General features: G+C 45.9%; 1 protein-coding gene across 3 annotated transcripts in view; it reads left to right on the top strand.

Moving 5' to 3' along the window:
- Positions 1-20457, top strand: part of ift122 (intraflagellar transport 122 homolog (Chlamydomonas)) — a 459699-nt gene that overhangs the window by 251314 nt on the left and 187928 nt on the right. For all 3 annotated transcript variants that reach the window (XM_072472002.1, XM_072472003.1, XM_072472001.1), the window contains exon 16: positions 14321-14374. In XM_072472002.1, the coding sequence (XP_072328103.1) occupies positions 14321-14374 (54 nt within the window). The remainder of the gene's footprint in view (positions 1-14320; positions 14375-20457) is intronic.

Here is a 20457-nt window from a genome sequence, read left to right as displayed (position 1 = left end):
GCTCCACCATTCACTGAGATCAGGGCTGATCTTAGACTCCATTTTCCGACACTATCCCTGTATCCCTTGATGTTTTTAATATGTAGAAAACTATCGGTCTCAGTCTTGAACATAAGCAATGACTGAGTCTCTGGGGCATAGAATACCAAAGATTCACCACCCTCTGAGTGAAGCAATCCCTCCTGATCTCAAAATTAAATGGCCTGTCCCATTCCCTGGTTCTAGACACCCCCACCCCACCCCAAGCCAGGGGAAACATCTTTCTTGAATCTACCAAGTTGAACCCTGTAGAAATTTTGTATGTTTGAATGAGATCACCTTTTATTCTTATAATCTCCAGAGAATAAAGGCCCAGTTTATTTAACCTTTCCTCATTGGACAATCCCTCCATCTTCAGAATTAATTTGTAAGTCTTTGTTACATACCCTCTCTGGCAAGTATGTATTCACTTGGGTAAGGGGATCAAAACTGCATGGAACACTCCAAGTAGTGAACTCGCCAACATTGAGGGCATTTAAAAGTTTATTGGATAAACATATGGATGATAATGGCAACTGGCAAAGATGGCTTTTGTTTCGGTGCAACATCGTGGGCCTAAGGGCCTGTACTGCGCTGTATTGTTCTATGTTCTATGTTCTAAGTGTGGTCTTACCAAGTTTTATGTAATTGCAGTAGGACATCTTTATTCCAATAATCAAATCCTCCTTTAATAAAGACAAACATACCATACGCATAAACAAGCTGGTGGAGTGGGCAGATAGGTGGCAAATGAGGTTCAATGCGGAAAAGTGTGAGGGGGTGCAGTTTTAGAGGAAGAATGTGGAGAGGCAATATTAAATACCGAGTAAAATAAGCAAAAATCATTGAAGGTGGCAGGACAGATGGAGAGAACATACAATATCCTGGGCTTTATTAATAGGTTCATGGAGAGTAAGAGCAAGGAGGTTAAGCTGAACTAATACAAGACAATAGTTGGGTTGCAGCTGGAATATTTCTGGGCACCACACTCTAGGGAGGATGTGAACACATTGGAGAGAGTGCAGAAGAGGTTTACAAGAATGGTTCCAGGGATGAGAAACTTAAGTTACGAGGAAACATTGGAGAGGGAGGGACTGTTCTCCTTGGAGAGAAGTAGGCTAAGAGGAGATTTGATAGGTATGTTCAAAATCATGTAGGGACAGGACAGAATAGATAGGGAGAAACTGTCCTGCTCGTAAAAAGGTAAAAAATGAGAGGGCACAAATTTAAAGTGATTTGCAAAAGAAGCAAATTTGATCTGAGAAAAACCTTTTCACTCAGCGAGTGGTTGGGGTCTCGAATGCACTACCTGGAAGTGTGGTGGAGGCAGATTCAATCAAGACATTCAAAAGGGCATTAGATGATTCTGAATATAAATAATGTTCAGGTTTACGGAAAAAAGACAGAGGAAAGAGCACTAAGTCATAATACTGGAGAGTTGGTGCAGATGTGATGGGTCAAATAAATGGCTGCCTCCTGCACCGTATCGATTCTGTGATACCATTTGTCTTCTTAATTGCTTGTTTTACCTGCATATTAGATTTCAGTGCTTATGAACAAGAACGCCTATTTGAAATTCAACACCTCTCGCCATTTAGAAATACTATGGGCAGGATTTTCCGTCGGCTGATGGTGGAATCGGGAAATGCGATTCGGCGGAGAATCGGTTTTGACGGCGAAATCATGGCGGGCGCCGGTTTCATGCCAAATCGCAATTTTCCGGTGTCTCGACAGTGGCGTCAATGCGTTCCAAAACGCACGTACAGTAAACACTGTTGGCATATTATTAGCGGGCCTGACCCAGTATTCTCCAGGGCCTCCGTGATGCTCTCCCTCCACTGGGGCAATTTCCCAACGGTGAGGTTTACTTATGCTTTTAATAATTGTGAAACAGGCAGCGTGGCTGCTGAGGGAGAGAGTGAAGGGTACGGACAGTGTCCAATATCGCCATAGTTTGCTGACAGTCGTTCTGCTGGATCGGGGATGCTTCTGCCAGGGACGGGAGAGTGGGGGGGGCTAGGAGGTGGGCTGTGGAGTTGGGGTGGACGGGTACAGAACGCCATGGAGCTGTGCATGCCGCTGACTGCCCACTGTGAACATAGGGCCTCAGGTCGCATGGGTGTCCCCCAGGCCACCCTCTAGATGCCCTCTGGCCCCAGCCAACCCATCAGTGGGATGGGCGCTCTCCAGCGCAACCACTGCCATCTTGTTGACTTGGATGAGTGTGTGGGGAGTGTAATATGTATATGTGCCTGCAGGTTGTCAGCCTCCCGAGTGTCAATCACGGCCTGGGCGAATCCCTCACCGTTTCTCATCAGAATTGATTGTGTTCCATGTGGCACTGGTGCTAGCCCCTCCATGGTTTCTGAATCGGTCCAGGTGCAGCACCAGTTTTGCTGTTGTGGAAGTCCACGAATCCTGCCCCGGCGTCAACACATGTTCTCAGGAATGGAGAATCCCGACATATGTTTCTCCTACTAAAGTAGGTAACTCACATTGTATTCCATCTGCCAAATGTTTGCCCATGTGCTGAGCCTCTTCAAATCCTACAAAGTAAAGTGTCTTTGTATCCACCTCGCAACTCACTTCAGCTTTGTGTCATTTGGAAACTTGGAAATGTTACCTTTAACCCCACATTCATATCATTGTGACTAACTGGGACACAAGCAACAGATTCTTGCCATCCCCCACTAGTCACAGCCTGCCAAACTGAAAATGACCCATTTATTCCTACACTCTGTTTTCTGTCATTAACCAGTTTAGGGGCTGGTTTAGCACACTTGGCTAAATCGCTGGCTTTTAAAGCAGACCAAGGCAGGCCAGCAACACAGTTCGATTCCCGTACCAGCCTCCCCGAACAGGCGCCGGAATGTGGCGACTAGGGGCTTGTCACAGTAACTTCATTTGAAGCCTACTTGTGACAATAAGCGATTTTCTTTTCATTTCATTTCATTTCTCATTCCATTATATTCTTCCCAATCCTAGGTGCTCTAAATTTGTTAACCAACCTCTTGTGTGGGACCTTACCAAAAGCTTTTTACTACATTAATATCTTGCAGTTCCTCATTCACACTAATCCTTCGATTCTCCATTATTTCTGGGAGGGTTTTAGTATTTTCCTCCATGAAGACTTACACAAATTATTTGTTTTGTTTCTCTGTTATTTCCTTGCTCACCAATATAAATTTGCCCTATTCCACTTGCCCCCACACTTGTTTTTGCTAATCTCTTAGATTTTGCAATCTGTAGCAACTTTTACATTTCATTTTTATGTTTCTCACTAGTTTACTCATATCCTAATTTCTCTTTCTTTGTCTTTCTTCTTGGTCCCCCTTTGCAGGATTAGCAAATGCTCCTGCTTCTCAGTCGTACCAAAGGAACTTTTTCTTTGATCTAATACAATCCTTGATTTCTTTCATTGGGCACAATTTGCACACTTTCCTTTCTGGGATTTTGTTCATTAAAGGAATGGTTGGGAGATGGCAGTACATGACCTGGATAACCACTTGTCTGGGATTACGCAAATGCTTTCAGGGGAACAGAGCCTCTGCTCAGATATTGATAGATTAATGTATAGTACAGATGCAGAAACTGCAAATTGCCACTGGATGGCAATCATCACTAGAAGTCCCGAGGCCATTTGGCCATTGTGGCTCACCGAATGAGCAATTCTCTTAGTTACATGAAATGAAAAATGAAATGATAATCGCTTATTGTCACAAGTAGGCTTCAAATGAAGTTACTGTGAAAAGCCGCTAGTCGCCACATTCCGGCGCCTGTTGGGGGAGGCTGGTACGGGAATCGAACCGTGCTGCTGGCCTGCCTTGGTCTGCTTTAAAAGCCAGCGATTTAGCCCAGTGTACTAAACCAGCCCCACATTTCCCGCCTTCTCCCCTTAACCTTGCAGTTTTCCTTTGCTTTTTTCAAAATTATATTCATTGAAAAAAGACTGTGTGGGAATTGGTGAGGTAAGCTTTTCTTTTTCCTCTCTTCACCCTTCCACCACCTCTAACCTGCGGGGAATGTGAAAGTCAGGTAAGCTTTTTTTTCTCTGTGATTGTCAAGTGGATAAATGGAAGGGATGGCAGAGAGGGCAGTGCAGTGTTCCTCCTGCTGGATGTCCGAGGTGAGGGACACAGTCAGTGGCCCTGCTGCATTCACCTGCGGGAAGTGGAGAGGGGCCATGTTGTTGAGGAGGATAGTGCGATACAGGCTGGTAGGCTGGAGGAGGTAGATATTCGGAAGGAGAATGTGTTAGAAATTTTGAGACGCCTGAGGATAGATAAGTCCCTGGGCCTGATGGGATATATCCTAGGATTCTTTGGGAGGCAAGGGATGAGATTGCAGAGCATTTGGCTTTGATCTTTATGTCCTCACTGTCTACAGGAATAGTGCCAGAAGACTGGAGAGAGGCGAATGTTGTCCCCTTATTCAAGAAAGGGAATCGGTAAAACCCTGGGAATTATAGGCCGGTTAATCTCACTTCGGTCATAGGTAAATTATTGGAAAGGGTCCTGAGGGATAGGATTTATGATCATTTGGAAAGATACAGCTTAATCCAGGATAGTCTGCATGGATTTGTGAGGGGTAAGTCTTGCCTCACAAGTTTGATTGTATTTGAGGAGGTAACTAAGTACATAGATGAAGGTAGAGCAGTTGATGTTGTATACATGGATTTTAGTAAGGCGTTTGATAAGGTGCCCCAAGGTCGGCTTGCAGAAAGTAAGGAGGCATGGCATAGAGGGAAATTTGGCCGATTGAATCAGTAACTGGCTATCACATAGAAGATAGATGGTGGTGATAGATGGTAAATTTTCATTCTGGAGCCCAGTCACCAGCGGTGTACCACAGGGATCAGTGCTGGGTCCTCTGCTATTTGTGACTTTTACCAATGACTTGGATGATGGAGTTGAAGGTTGGGTTAGTAAATTTGCTGACGACACCAAGATTGGTGTTGTTGTGGATAATGTGGAGGGCTATTGTCGGCTGCAAAGAGACTGATAGGATGCAGAGCTGGGCTGAAAAGTGGCAGATGGAGTTTAACCCTGATAAGTGTGAGGTAATTCATTTTGGTAGGACAAATTTGAATGCGGATTACAGGATTAACTGCAGGGTTCTGAAGAATGTGGAGGAGCAGAGAGATCTCGGAGTTCATGTCCATAGATCTCTGAAAGTTGCCACCCAAGTGGATAGAGCCGTGAAGGAAGCCTATAGTGTGTTAGCATTTATTGACAGGGGGATTGAGTTTAAGAGCCGTGAGGTTATGCTGCAACTGTACAAGACCTTGGTTAGACCACATTTGGAGTATTGTATGCAGTTCTCAAGAACAAAAGAACAAAGAAAATTACAGCACAGGGACAGGCCCTTCGGCCCTCCCAGCCTGCGCCGATCCAGATCCTTTATCTAAACCTGTCGCCTATTTTCCGAGGATCTACTTCCCTCTGTTCCACGCCCGTTCATATATCTGTCCAGATGCATCTTAAATGATGCTATCGTGCCCATCTCTACCACCTCCGCTGGCAAAGCGTTCCAGGCACCCACCACCCACTGCATAAAAAACTTCCAACGCACATCTCCCTTAAACCTTCCCCCTCTCACCTTGAAATCATGACCCCTTGTAATTGACACCCCCACTCTTGGAAAAAGCTTGTTGCTATCCACCCTGTCCATACCTCTCATAATTCTGTAGACCTCAATCAGGTCCCCCTCAACCTCCGTCTTTCAAATGAAAACAATCCTAATCTACTCAACCTTTCTTCATAGCTAGCACCCTCCGTACCAGGCAACATCCTGGTGAACCTCCTCTGCACCCTCTCTAAAGCATCCACATCCTTCTGGTAATGTGGCAACCAGAACTGCACGCAGTATTCCAAATGTGGCCTAACCAAAGTCCTATACAACTGTAACATGATCTGCTGACTCTTGTACTCAATACCCTGTCAGATGAAGGCAAGCATGCTGCATGCCTTCATGACCACTCTATCGACCTGCGTTGCCACCTTCAGGGTACAATGGACCTGAACTTCCAGATCTCTCTGTACATCAATTTTCCCCAGGACTCTTTCATTGACCGTATAGTCCGGTCTTGAATTGGATCTTCCAAAATGCATCACCTCGCATTTGCCTGGATTGAACTCCATCTGCCATTTCTCTGCCCAACTCTCCAATTTATCTATATTTTGCTGTATTATCTGACAGTCCCCCTCGCTATCTACAACTCCACCAATCTTAGTATCATCTGCAAACTTGCTAATCAAACCACCTATACCTTCGTCCAGATCATTTATGTATATCACAAACAACAGTGGTCTGAGCACGGATCCCTGTGGAACACCACTAGTCACCTTTCTCCATTTTGAGACACTCCCTTCCACCATTACTCTCTGTCGCCTGTTGCCCAGCCAGTTCTTTATCCATCTAGCTAGTACACCCTGAACCCCATGAGACTTCACTTTTTCCATCAACCTGCCATGGGAAATTTTATCAAACGCCTTACTGAAGTACATGTATATGACATCTACAGTCCTTCCCTCATCAATTAACTTTGTTACTTCCTCAAATAATTCTATTAGGTTTGTAAGACATGATCTTCCCTGCACAAAACCATGCTGCCTATCACTGATAAGTCTTTTTTCATCCAAATGTGAATAGATCCTATCCCTCAGTATCTTTTCCAACATTTTGCCTACCGCTGACGTCAAGCTCACAGGTCTATAATTCCCTGGATTATCCCTGCTACCCTTCTTAAACAAAGGGACAACATTAGCAATTCTCCAGTCCTCTGGGACCTCACCCGTGCTCAAGGATGCTGCAAAGATATCTATTAATGCCCCAGCTATTTCGTCCCCCGCTTCCCTCAGTAACCTGGGATAGATCCCATCCGGACCTGGGGACATGTCCACCTTAATGCCTTTTAGAATACCCAAAACTTCCCCCTTCCTTATGCCGACTTGACCTAGAGTATTTAAACATCCATCCCTAGCCTCAACATCCGTCATGTCCCTCTCCTTGGAGAATACCGATGCAAAGTACTCATTAAGAATCTCACCCATTTCCTCTGACTCAACGCATAAATTCCCTCTTTTGTTTTTGAGTGGGCCAATCCTTTCTCTAGTTACCCTCTTGCTCCTTATATATGAATAAAAGGCTTTGGGATTTTCCTTAACCCTGTGAGCCAAAGATATTTCATGACCCCTTTTAGCCCTCTTTATTGCACGTTTGAGATTTGTCCTACTTTCCCGATATTCCTCCAAAGCTTCATCAGATTTAAGTCACCTAGATCTTATATATGCTTCCTTTTTCATCTTCGCTAGTCTCACAATTCCACCCGTCATCCATGGTTCCCTAATCTTGCCATTTCTATCCCTCATTTTCACAGGGACATGTCTGTCCTGCACTCTAATCAACCTTTCCTTAAAAGACTCCCACATTTCAAATATGGATTTACCCTTAAAGAGCTGCTCCCAATCCACATTCCCTAGCTACTTCCGAATTTTGTGATACTTGGCCTTTCTGGTCACCTCATTATAGGAAGGATGTGGAAGCATTGGAAAGGGTGCAAAGGAGATTTACCAGGATGCTGCCTGGATTGGAGGGTAGGTCTTATGAGGAAAGGTTGAGAGAGCTAGGGCTTTTCTCATTGGAGCGAAGGAGGATGAGAGATGATTTAATTGAGGTGTATAAGGTGATGAGGTGGATAGATAGAGTGGACGTTCAGCGACTTTTTCCTCGGGTGGATGTAGCTGTTACAAGGGGGCATAAGTATAAGGTTCAGGGTGGGAAATATAGGAGGGATGACAGGGGTAGGTTCTTTACTCAGAGTGGTTGGGGCGTGGAACGCACTCCCAGCTATCGAAGTGGAGTCGGACACTTTAGGAACTTTCAAGCGGTTATTGGATAGGCATATGGAGTGCACTAGAATGATTGGGAGTAGGTTGATTTGATCTATGTTTCAGACTAGTTGGGCACAACATCGTGGGCCAAAGGGCCTGTACTGTGCTGTACAGTTCTATGTTCTATGAAATTTTATGTTTTGTTGAGAATAACGCAACAAAGTTACAAAATGATTCATCGCCACAAGCAAGGGGAGAAGAAAACAAAAACGGCTGAACCTACATGAGTATAGAATGGAACAGGCGAATGACATTTCAACTGACTTAATACAATCATTCGACAGAACTAGATACTCATATAGCCCTACCAAACACCAGCCCACAATCAACACAGGAAATCAGGATAAATTCCTTGCACCATGATCGGGCACGCACCAGCGTACACCCCTCAGCTACAGCAGTGCCAATAACACCAACAACCAATCACAGCCTTCTTGTTCTGGATATTAGATCCACCTGCACCCATATAGGAGTGGATTCGTTATACCCACCCTTACAAAAACAAAAGAAAATTCGCAGAAACCCCAGATCTAAGGGGAGTTACATATATACCACACAACATAATGAAACCTTAATACAGGCCCAGGGCAAAACCAAAATCATTACGTACAGTTATGAAGAGAGGACCGACAACAACAACAACATCATGTTCAGACTGTGGTCAAGACTCCCAAGGTAGAAAAGAAAGACAAACAGAGTGAAAAAAAGACCAGAAATCCCACCAGATGACAACACTCAAGCAGTGCCACTCGAGCAACAAGAAGGCGGCCACCCCGCCAGGGGAATAACAGGAGTTCACCAAGGCACAGAGCCCGGCCCCCTTGTACTAGAGAGGCAAAGAAGCAAAACCACTCTCTCGGGGAGCCCCCTTGAACAGGGAAATCCTGAGACCCTAGGGGGCAAGATAATGGCCACGGCACCGGGCCTGGTCTGGCCAGCACTAGCCGACATACAAGAGACTATACCCCAGGACCTCCAGCATAACCAAAAGCCTGCACCCCGCCGAGCCTGTACCTTTCCAGGGCAACGCACCATAAGAGGATGATTACTCCAGCCTCGGCCAAGGAGGGGTCCTAGTCCGAGGAAAAAATAGTATCAAGGCATCCAATAATTGGGTGCCCTGAAAGAATGGGCCGATTCCCTCCTTGGCAGCACAACCAGGGAAACCCACCCCGCTCCCAAACCACCAGAGTAGATCAGGATATTTCCCCAGGTCTGTATGAGTCTCACCCCCACAACCCAAAGAGATGTGCAGAGGAGGTGAATTGGCCAAGCCAAATTACCCCTTAATTGGAAAAAATAAGAATATTCTAAATTTATTTGAAAAAAATAGATCAGGATAAGAACTAACTGGATGAAGAAAAGAAAAGGAAAAAAAAACAACGTCACAGATAGGATACGCAGAGCAGCCTCCCTCAACAACCCAATCACCATAATAGCTCAAGAAAGGAGCAAGGGGAAAGACCAAAATGGAGGAAAGCAAAAACTCAAGCTGAAGGAGAAGTCAGAAGGTACTCCGTCCTCTCCAGGATACAAACTCTTCCCAGGCCAAAGAAGGATAAAAGACACTGATCCTTATTTCAAATTGCGCAGAGAAATGGCAAATGGAGTTTAATCTAGGCAAATGTGAGGTAATGTATTTTGGTAGGTCTAACACAGAGGGGAAATATACCGTAAATGGCAAAACTCTTAGAAATAGAGAAAGTCAGAGAGATCTGGGCATGCATGTCCACAGATTTTTGAAGGTGGCAACACAAGTGGACAAGGTAGTCAGGAAAGCATACGGAATGCTTGCCTTTATTGGACGGGCCATCGAGTATAAAAACTGGCAAGTCACGTTACATTTGTATAGAACCTTGGTAAGACTGCATTGGAATATTGTGGACAATTCTGGTCGCCGCACTACCAGAAGGATATGGAGGCTTTGGAGAGGGTGCAGAGGAGGTTTACCGGGATGTTGCTGTTCTGGAGGGTGTTAGCTATGTGGAGAGGCTGAATAGACATGGACTGTTTTCATTAGAAAGACTGAGGTTGAGGGGTGACCTGATGGAGGTCTACAAGATTATGAGGGGATGAATAGAGTGGATGAGCAGGTACCCTTTCCCAAGGTGGAGGAGTCAATCACCAGGAGGCATGCTTAGAGTTTAGAGAAAACGTGCGAGGCAGGTTTTTTTACGCAGAAGGTGAGTGCCTGGAACGTGTTGCCAGGGGAGGTTGCAGAAACAGATACATTAACAGCATTCAAAGGCATCTTGACAAACACATGGATAGGATGGGTATAGAGGGATACAGCACAAGGAAGTGCTGAGCGTCTTGGCAAAGGTTGGTATCATAACTGATACAGGCTTTGTGGGCCGAAGGGCCTGTTCCTGTGCTGTTTTGTTCTTTGTTCTTTGTTCTTGACTATTAAAAATATATAAATCCAAATGAAAACCCAAAACGTATTAGCTTCAGTTGGGGAGGGGAGGGGGTTATTCTCAATAAGAGTGAGGACTGTAGTAACCCTATCAACCACAAAAACCCACCTTCACACCACCCTTACTCCACTCGTCCTCTTCATAAACGAGACAGTGGGTGACAAAAATCACTCCCTCCCCTAACTGCAAGGATTATAAGACACATTAACCAGGAGTACAACTGTGCACAAATCAGACTTCCCATTATTTGACTGAAAATTATTTTGCTCGAACAGGATGATCAACAGCCACGGCCATTTTGCGCACCCCGACAGAAAAAAAAATAACAAAAATGTCAACTACAGGGAGTAACAATCGGGATTATCGAAGAACCGCAGGGTAAATTGCAGGATAAAGACATCTTCTGTGTCGCGGGAGAAGGCGAACAATAAGGCAGGATCGACAAGCACTCGTCAGGATCTCTCTAGGATTGCAAAGAACGAAGCACGATACACCGTCCCGTCACTTCTGCCATGCCGTCTCACTGTCGTCCACTGGTCCACAGCCTAGGCCTCGGTTACTCGACCCGCTTGGCCACCTCCAACCCCTTACAATAAGAATAGGACAATATGGGACCAGTGATCGGTGGGTCCTACTGACCCTTGGCCTCGAAGACAGGATGTGCTGTGCTCCATCAAATCTGATGCACCCAGCTTCCAAATCAAGATTATCAAAGCATGGCAGCCAATTCTCGAACTCAATCAGGAACTCGCCACCTACTTCTCGCCAGTGACTGGGCCCATGGAGACACCGTGCCTGGCTCCCATGTCCCGAACCCATCAGGATAAACAACACACCATGTAGCAGGATTTTGATGACACAAAGGTGGCCCCTAACCAAGGACAGTTCTTTGACAATGGATTCTAGAATTTTCTGCACTACTGAAGTTAGGCTTACTGGTCTATCATTCCTTGCTTTCTCTCGACCTCCCTTTTTAAATAGTGGTTACATTAGCCACCGTCCAATCAGCAGGAACTGTTCCGCAGTCTATAGAATCCTGGTTTTGGTCTCAGTACTTGAGAAAGAATGTTTTTGCATTGGCGGGGGTGCAGAGGAGATTCACTCGGTTGATTCCGGAGTTGAGAGGATTGGCTTAAGTGGAGAGACTGAGTCGGCTGGGACTCATTGGAATTTAGAAGAATGAGGAGGGATCTAATAATAATAATAATAATCGCTTATTGTCACAAGTAGGCTTCAATGAAGTTACTGTGAAAAGCCCCTAGTCGCCACATTCCGGCGGCTGTTCGGGGAGACCAGTACGGGAATTGAACCCGCGCTGCTGGCCTTGTTCTGCATTACAAGCCAGCTGTTTAGCCCATAATAAATGTGCTAGGGTAAGAGTAGGGCCAGTCAAGGACAGTAGTGGGAAGTTGTGCTTGGAGTCCGAGGAGATAGGAGAGGTGCTAAATGAATATTTTTTGCCAGTATTCACACAGGAAAAAGACTATGTTGTCGAGGAAAATACTGAGATTCAGGCTACTAGCTAGAAGGGCTTGAGGTTCATAAGGAGGAGGTGTTAGCAATTCTGGAAAGTGTGAAAATAGATAAGTCCCCTGGGCCGGATGGGATTTATCCTAGGATTCTCTGGGAAGCTAGGGAGGAGATTGCTGAGCCTTTGGCTTTGATCTTTAAGTCATCTTTGTCTACAGGAATAGTGCCAGAAGACTGGAGGATAGCAAGTGTTGTCCCCTTGTTCAAGAAGGGGAGTAGAGACAACCCCGGTAACTATAGACCAATGAGCCTTACTTCTGTTGTGGGCAAAATCTTGGAAAGGTTTATAAGAGATAGGATGTATAATCATCTGGAAAGGAATCATTTGATTAGAGATAGTCAACACGGTTTTGTGAAGGGTAGGTTGTGCCTCACAAACCTTATTGAGTTCTTTGAGAAGGTGACCAAACAGGTGGATGAGGGTAAAGCAGCTGATGTGGTGTATATGGATTTCAGTAAAGCGTTTGATAAGGTTCCCCACAGTAGGCTACTGCAGAAAATACGGAGGCATGGGATTCAGGGTGATTTAGCAGTTTGGATCAGAAATTGGCTAGCCGGAAGAAGACAAAGGGTGGTAGTTGATGGGAAATGTTCAGACTGGAGTCCAGTTACTAGTGGTGTACCACAAGGATCTGTTTTGGGGCCACTGCTGTTTGTCATTTTTATAAATGACCTGGAGGAGGGCGTAGAAGGATGGGTGAGTATATTTGGAGATGACATTAAAGTCGGTGGAGTTGTGGACAGTGCGAAAGGACGTTACAAGTTACAGAGGGACACAGATAAGCTGCAGCGCTGAGCTGAGAGGTGACAAATGAGGTTTAATGCAGAAAAGTGTGAGGTGATTCATTTTGGAAGGAATAACAGGAAGACTGAGTACTGGGCTAATGGTCAGATTCTTGGCAGTGTGGATGAGCATAGAGATCTCGGTGTCCATGTACATAGATCCCTGAAAGTTGCCACCCAGGTTGAGAGGGTTGTTAAGAAGGCGTACGGTGTGTTAGCTTTTATTGGTAGAGGGATTGAGTTTCGGAGCCATGAGGTCATGTTGCAGCTGTACAAAACTCTGGTGCGGCCGCATTTGGAGTATTGCGTGCAATTCTGGTCGGCGCATTATAGGAAGGATGTGGAAGCATTGGAAAGGGTGCAGAGGAGATTTACCAGAATGTTGCCTGGTATGGAGGGAAGATCTTATGAGGAAAGGCTGAGGGACTTGAGGCTGTTTTCATTAGAGAGAAGAAGGTTAAGAGGTGACTTAATTGAGGCATACAAGATGATCAGACGATTGGATAGGGTGGACAGTGAGAGCCTTTTTCCTCGGATGGTGATGTCTAGCATGAGGGGACATAGCTTTAAGTTGAGGGGAGATAGATATAAGACAGATGTCAGAGGTAGGTTCTTTACTCAGAGAGTAGTAAGGGCGTGGAATGCCCTGCCTGCAACAGTAGTGGACTCACCAACACTAAGGGCATTCAAATGGTCATTGGATAGACATATGGACGATAAGGGAATAGTGTAGATGGGCTTTAGAGTGGTTTCACAGGTCGGTGCAACATTGAGGGCCGAAGGGCCTGTACTGCGCTGTTATGTTCTATGTTCTATCTTATAGAAACATAAAATTATGAAGGGAAAAGTTAGAAGCAGGAAGGTTGTAGCGGGTGAAACTAGAACTGGGGGGCATAGCCTCAAAATAAGGGGAAGCAGATTTAGGACTGAATTCAGGAGGAACTTCTTCACCCAAAGAATTGTGAATCTTTGGCAATATCACTGACTTTCTGTGAGAATTACAAGAAAGTATCATACTAAGGCTGGCATTGAGAGACTATGGTCGAATTTACTGTCAAGCCATGATGAAATTACCTTGAAGCCGTATGTTCACTATAGAAGTTGGGATGATTGCATCTAGGCAAAGACTTTGCCTCCATTTGAGGTTTCTGCTTTGGGATTCAGTGGAGTGGGCCGGGATGGATCAGACCTACATCCCACTTCTTTGTGGAGCTGCATATTGGCGCTCCAGCAGGTAGCAGCACAATATATTGTAACTTTGAAAAACACTTCATCTGTACTTCACTAAAGTTTAAAAGAGAAAAGGAAGGACTTGGATTTATATTACATCTTTCATGTCCTCAAGCACTTCACAGCCAATGAGGTATTTGTGAAATACAATCATTTTTGTAATGTCGGAAATGCAGCAGACAATTGGCACGCAGAAAGCTCTCACAAACAGCAATTCGTAATATGGGATCAATGTTGGCCAGGACACTGGGGAGAATTTCCTTGCTGCTCCTCGAATAGTGCCACAGGATATTTTACATCCACCTGAGATGGGACTCAGTTTAATCTGAAAGACTGGCACCCACCCCCGACTATGCAATACTCCCGACAGTACAGTACTGGAGTGTCAGCCTGGATTATGGAGTAATATTTGTGTGCAAGCTTTCATTTAACATTTTAATTTATTGGCAGGCATTTATCAGAGTGCGAGACCTCCGCTATCTGGAGCTTATTAGCAACATTGAGGTAAGGAAATTACTTTGTAAATCCTTTAATTGGTTAATAATTGAGATGTTGTATTTTAGCAATTGTAAAACATGGGTGTAAAACGGTTGTCCATATCATAGTTGAAACTGATGGTGCTTTGAGACTGCACCATGAGTGTGAACTGCTTCCCGTCAACTCTAACTCTGTGCTGTAAATCCAAAGGTATGGTCCTTCAGACGGGGAAGGGAATCTTGCAGTGTGTGGTCTCACATAATTTCTATTAAAGACTGCATGGATTGTAAGTGCAGTGTGGTATCGAGACAGCTATAAAAAGGGGACCTGTAGATTAAGAACAAAGAACAAAGAAAAGTACAGCACAGGATCAGGCCCTTCGGTCCTCCAAGCCTGCGCCGACTATGCTGTCCATCTAATCTAAAATCTTCTGCACTTCCGGGGTCCGTATCCTTCGATTCCCACCTGATTCATGTATTTGTCAAGATGCCCCTTAAGCGTCACTATCGTCCCTGCTTCCACCACCTTGTCTGGCAGCGAGTTCCAGGCACCCACCACCCTCTGTTAAAAAAGAAATTCCCTCGCGTATCTCCTCTAAACCTTGCCCCTCGCACCTTAAACCTATGCCCCCCAATAATTGACCCCTCTATCCTGGGGAAACGTCTCTGACTATCCACTCTGTCTATGCCCCTCATAATTTTGTAGACCTCTATCAGGTCACCCCTCAACCTCTGTCGTTCCAGTGAGAACAAACCGAGTTTATTCAACCTCTCATCATATCTAATGCCTTCCATACCAGGCAACATCCTGGTAAATCTCTTCTGCACCCTCTCTCAAGCCTCCACACCCTTCTGGTAGTGTGGCGACCAGAATTGAACACTATATTCCAAGTGTGGCCTAACTAAGGTTCTATACAGCTGCAACATGACTTGCCAACTTTTATACTCAATGCCCCAGCCAATGAAGGTGTTGCTCTTATTAGCCTTAGTTTATTACCTCTGATTATGTCACCTTTGCTCATGAGTCGCCAGGTATCTTTCTGATACCGGCACGTGGTTCAAGCTCGAGTTATGATTAATAAGTCAGCACACCGCTTAGTAAGATTGAAATCAACGGTCATTTATTATGTACAACAAGTAATGTTTACACAATAATGCTACTCTCTATATAGAAACCTACCACTACTGGCCAATACTTAACTTTAGGAAGGGCCCACCAGGTCAGGGAAACAAATGGCTTATCGAATCGGATCTGGCCCGCGGGATTCAATAGGCTGATACGGGTCGATGTCTAGGAGTCTCTATCGGGTAGCGATCGCTGGAGTCAAACTTACTGTTTCTGGTCGATGTTCTTGCGAAGGTCGCGAGCAGGCGAAGAAGGGAGAGAGCGAGATCTGAACTTGGCCCCTCACTTTAAAGGGTCCCGGGGCTTCCCGCCTCTCGGGGCGGCCCTTGACCCTGGGTCCCATGTGAGTGGACTTGTTCCCAATCACTGGGTTCGATATATCCAATAACGGGGCGATTCCTCGATCGGGGGGTGGTCGTTCACCTGTCTTTGTTTCGGCCACTGCAGGCGCCGACAGGTCTGGCCCGGCATTCAATTGCTAATATGTTGCAATTGTTCCCGGGGATAGCCGATTCAACTGCAGATGTCTGGGTTGAGGTGCTGCTAATAGTCTTGAGTATCGACCTGGGCCGACTTCCCCAGAGCCGAATACGCTATTCTGTCTGCAGCTGTCCGTTTGTGGCCTGTTGCCTGCTTTTCCCATCAGCCTTTTCGGTTAGCCATTTTAAATCAGGTTTTGGCCAAATTAATAGGGAATCAGCCATTTTAGGTGGCTACAAAGGTAAGCATGCCGTTTGCCTTCTTGACTACCTTCTCCACCTGCGTTGCCCCTTTCAGTGACCTGTGGATCTGTACACCTAGATCTCTCTGACTGCAAATACTCTTGAGGGTTCTACTATTCACTGTATATTCCCTACCTGTCTTAGACCTTCCAAAATGCATTACCTCACATTTTTCTGGATTAAACTCCATCTGCCATTACTCCGCCCATGTCTGCAAACGATCTAAATCCTGCAGTATCCTCTGACAGTCCTCATCGCTATCCGCAATTCCACCAACCTTTGTGTTATCCGCAAACTTATTAATCAGACCAGCTACATTTTCCTCCAAATCATTTATATATACTAAAAACAGCAAAGGTCCCAGCACTGATCCCTGCGGAACACCACTAGTCACAGCCCTCCAATCATAAAGGCACCCTTCCATTGCTACTCTCTGCCTTCTATGACCTCGCCAGCTCTGTATCCAACTTGCCAGCTCACCTCTGATCCCTTGTGACTTCACCTTTTGTACCAGTCTGCCATGAGGGACCTTGTCAAAGGCCTTACTTAAGTCCATATAGACAACATCCATTGCCCTACCTGCATCAATCATCTTTGTGACCGCTTCAAAAAACTCTATCAAGTTAGTGAGACAAGACCTCCTCTTCACAAAACCGTGCTGCCTCTCGCTAATACGTCCACTTGCTTCCAGTGGGAGTAGATCCTGTCTCGAAGAATTCTCTCCAGTAATTTCCCTACCACTGATGTAAGGCTCAGCGGCCTGTAGTTCCCTGGATTATCCTTGCTACCCTTCTTAAACAAAGGAACAACATTGGCTATTCTCCAGTCGTCCGGGACATCACCTGAAGACAGTGAGGATCCAAAGATTTCTGTCAAAGCCTCAGCAATTTCCTTTTTTGCCTCCTTCAGTATTCTGAGGAAGATCCCATCAAGCCCTGGGGACTTATCCACCTTACCAGGCACTTTATAAAGTTGCATGCAGTACGTTTTCACTATTTTACAGTTCAAATATTGCCCCTGATACCTAGATGTAGACTAGATATAGACTAACAGAGTATTCACAAAATGTATTGCAGTTGGTCCTGACATTTTTAGATTTCTGATTATGTTGCTTTGGTGTAACACATGTTAAATTCATAGAACAACAGGTCAATGCAGATTAAGATTCAGATGCAGTAATTGCCTGTATGTCAGGGGGACATACAGGCAGTTCCACCACTGTCCGCGCGAGAGCCATATCTGTGGTGTGTTGCCATTTAGCATGGCCAATCCACCTAACCTGCACATCTTTGGACTGGAAGGATACCGGAGCACCCGGAGGAAACCCGCACAAACATGGGGAGAATGTGTAAACTCCACAAACTCAGTCACCCAAGGCCGGAATCGAACCCGGTCCCTGGCGCTGTGAGGTAGCAGTGCTAACCACTGTGCCACCCTGCTGCCCCATTAGCATTTACCAAGAAAGAGAATTTTGCTACAGTTCTGGATATATAAAGAGGTTTTAGGACTAAAAATAGAAAATATTTGGTAAACTCAGTAGGTCTGGCAACATTTGAGAAACAAGAACCTTTTGGGTCTGTATGACTTGGCTTTTGGAATACTAAAGAGAAGGTACTAAAATGGCTGGTGGTATAGAGTAGATAAATGACTTGGATTTTAAAAGGTGGGAAGGATAAACCTGGCAATTACAGGCCACTCAGTTTAATGTCGGTGATGGAGAAGCTTTTAGAAACATTAGTCTAGGAGAAAATAACAGGCAGTCATTGGCTAATTAAGGAGTGTCAGTGTAGATGGGGGCAAATCATGTTCGGTGAATCTGAATTTCTTTGAATAGGTAAAGAGAGGGAGCATGAGGAATGTGGTTATGGACTTTCAAAGGATGTATGGAAGAGTACCACCGATTAGGTTTGTAGCAAAATTGGAACCCATGGCTTAAATGGGCAGCAACATGGTAAGTGTGGATTAATTAAGGGAAGTCAGCTTGGGTTTGTTACAGGCAAATCATATTTAACTGACTTGTTGGAGTTTTTTGATGAGTCAACAGCGTGGGTTGATGAGGATAATGTTGCTGATGGGGTGTACATGGACTTCCAAAATGCCACAAAGTGCTGCAAAACAGATAATGAGCAACATTTTTGAGCTCATGGACTAAGAGGGACAGTTGCATCATGAATACAAAATTGGCTGAGTGACAGGAGGCAGAGGGAGTAGTTATAGATGTTTCTCGGGCTGGAGAAATGTTTGTAGTGGACTTCCCCCAGGATTACTGTTAGGACCCCTGCTCTCTGATAGATATTCGTGATCTGGATCTTGGTGTACAGGGCACAATTTCAAAATTTGTGCATTTTTCAATACTTCTGTATTGTGAGTCATCAGGACGGTGTAGAACTTCAAAAATACATGGACCAACTGGCAGAGGAAACTTATTACAGAGACATGTGAGTGATTATTTTGGTAGGATTAATGCAGAGATACAATATAAAATAAAGGGTATAATTCTAAAGAGGGCGCAGGGGCAGCAGGCCAAAGGTGTATATGTGCATAAATCATTAAAGGTGGCAGAACCAGGTGAGAGCATGGATAGGAAAGCAATGGGTAACACGGTAGCACAGTGGTTAGCACTGTTGCTTCACGGTGCCAGGGTCCCAGGTTCGATTCCCGCTTGGGTCACTGTCTGTGCGGAGTCTGCACGTTCTCTGTGTCTACATGGTTTCCTCCGGGTGCTCCGGTTTCCTCCCACTAGTCCCGAAAGACGTGCTTGTTAGGTGAATTGGACATTCAGAATTCTCCCTCTGTTCCCAAACAGGCGCCGGAGTGTGGCGACTAGGGGATTTTCAAAGTAACTTCATTGCAGTGTTAATGTAAGCCTACTTGTGACAATAAAAATTATTAACCACATTCTTGGCTTTATCAGTAGGGGACGGAGAGGGGCTTGGAAGACCTGCAAGCAGAGGGTGAGCGGGAGGGATTGAGATGGCCGGTGCGTGGGAGGGATTGCGAGGGCTGGTGAGCAGGAGGGATTGACAGAGTCGGTGAGAGGGAGGGATTGAGAGGGTCGGTGAGTGGGAGGGATTGAGAGGGTCGGTGAGTGGGAGGGATTGAGAGGGTCGATGAGTGGGAGGGATTGAGAGGGTCGGTGAGAGGGCGGGATTGTGAGGGCCGGTGAGTGGGAGGGATTGAGAGGGTCGGTGAGTAGGAGGGATTGGGAGGGTCGGTGGGCGTGAGGGATTGAGAGGAATGGAATTAGGGAAGGATTGAGCGGGCCACAGAGAGAGGGTTTGGGAGAACTGGAACAAGGGAGGGATTGGGAGGACTGGAAAGAGGGAGGGATTAAGGGGGCCGGTGAGTGGGAGGGTCGAGAGGGCTGGTGAGTGGGAGGGATTGAGAGGGTCGGTGAGTGGGAGGGATTGAGAGGGCCGGGGAGTGGATGTGGAACAGGAGGGTGATGGGCAGGTGGGGTTGGGTGGGCAGGTGGGGTTGGGTGGGCCAGCGAGAGGGGCAGGGGCATCTGAGAGGGCCTGTCTGTGAGGGGGTCAGGAAGCTGGTGAGCATGCAGGTGTTAGAAGTGCCAGTGAGTGGATGGTCTCCCTCTGTCACTGGCGGGTCGGGTACAGGCGGTTAAAATGAATGTGTTGCCGCGATTTCTGTTTATTTTTCAATGCCGACCGATTTTCCTGCCAAAGACTTTTTTCAGGGAGATTGAGGGAAGGATTACCTCGTTCATATGGGGAGAGAAGGTGGCCAGAGTGAGAAAGGTGCTGCTACTGAGGGGAAGTCAGGCAGAGAGTTTGGGTCTTCCGAACCTGATGTACTACTACTGGGCGGCGAATGTGGAGAAGGTGCGGAGCTGGGTCAGAGGGGTTGATTCCCAGTGGGTCAGAATGGAGGAGAGTCTGTGCAGGGGGTCGGGACTGAAAGCACTAGCAACAGCGCCGCTCCCGATAGCTCCGGGGAAATACTCAGGGAGTCCGGTAATAATAGCTTCATTGAAAATCTGGAGGCAGTTTCGCCAACACTTCGGGTTGGGGGCAGGGTTAAGGAAAATGCCGATTCGGGGGAACCACCAGATTTGAGCCAGGGAGGTGGGATTGAAATTTCCAGAAATGGGAAGAGAAGGCGATTAAGACGCTAAAAGATTTGTTTCTTTGGGGCCGGTTTGCAGGATTGAAGGAGCTGGAAGTGAAGTATGGGCTGGAGCACGGAGAAATGTTGAGAAACATGCAGGTTTGAGATTTTGCCAGAAAGGAGATACCGAGCTTTCCG

This window comes from Scyliorhinus torazame, chromosome 13, assembly GCF_047496885.1.
Source record: "Scyliorhinus torazame isolate Kashiwa2021f chromosome 13, sScyTor2.1, whole genome shotgun sequence".
In the NCBI taxonomy this organism is placed as follows: Eukaryota; Metazoa; Chordata; class Chondrichthyes; order Carcharhiniformes; family Scyliorhinidae; genus Scyliorhinus; species Scyliorhinus torazame.
This window is presented reverse-complemented; position numbering and strand designations above follow the sequence as displayed.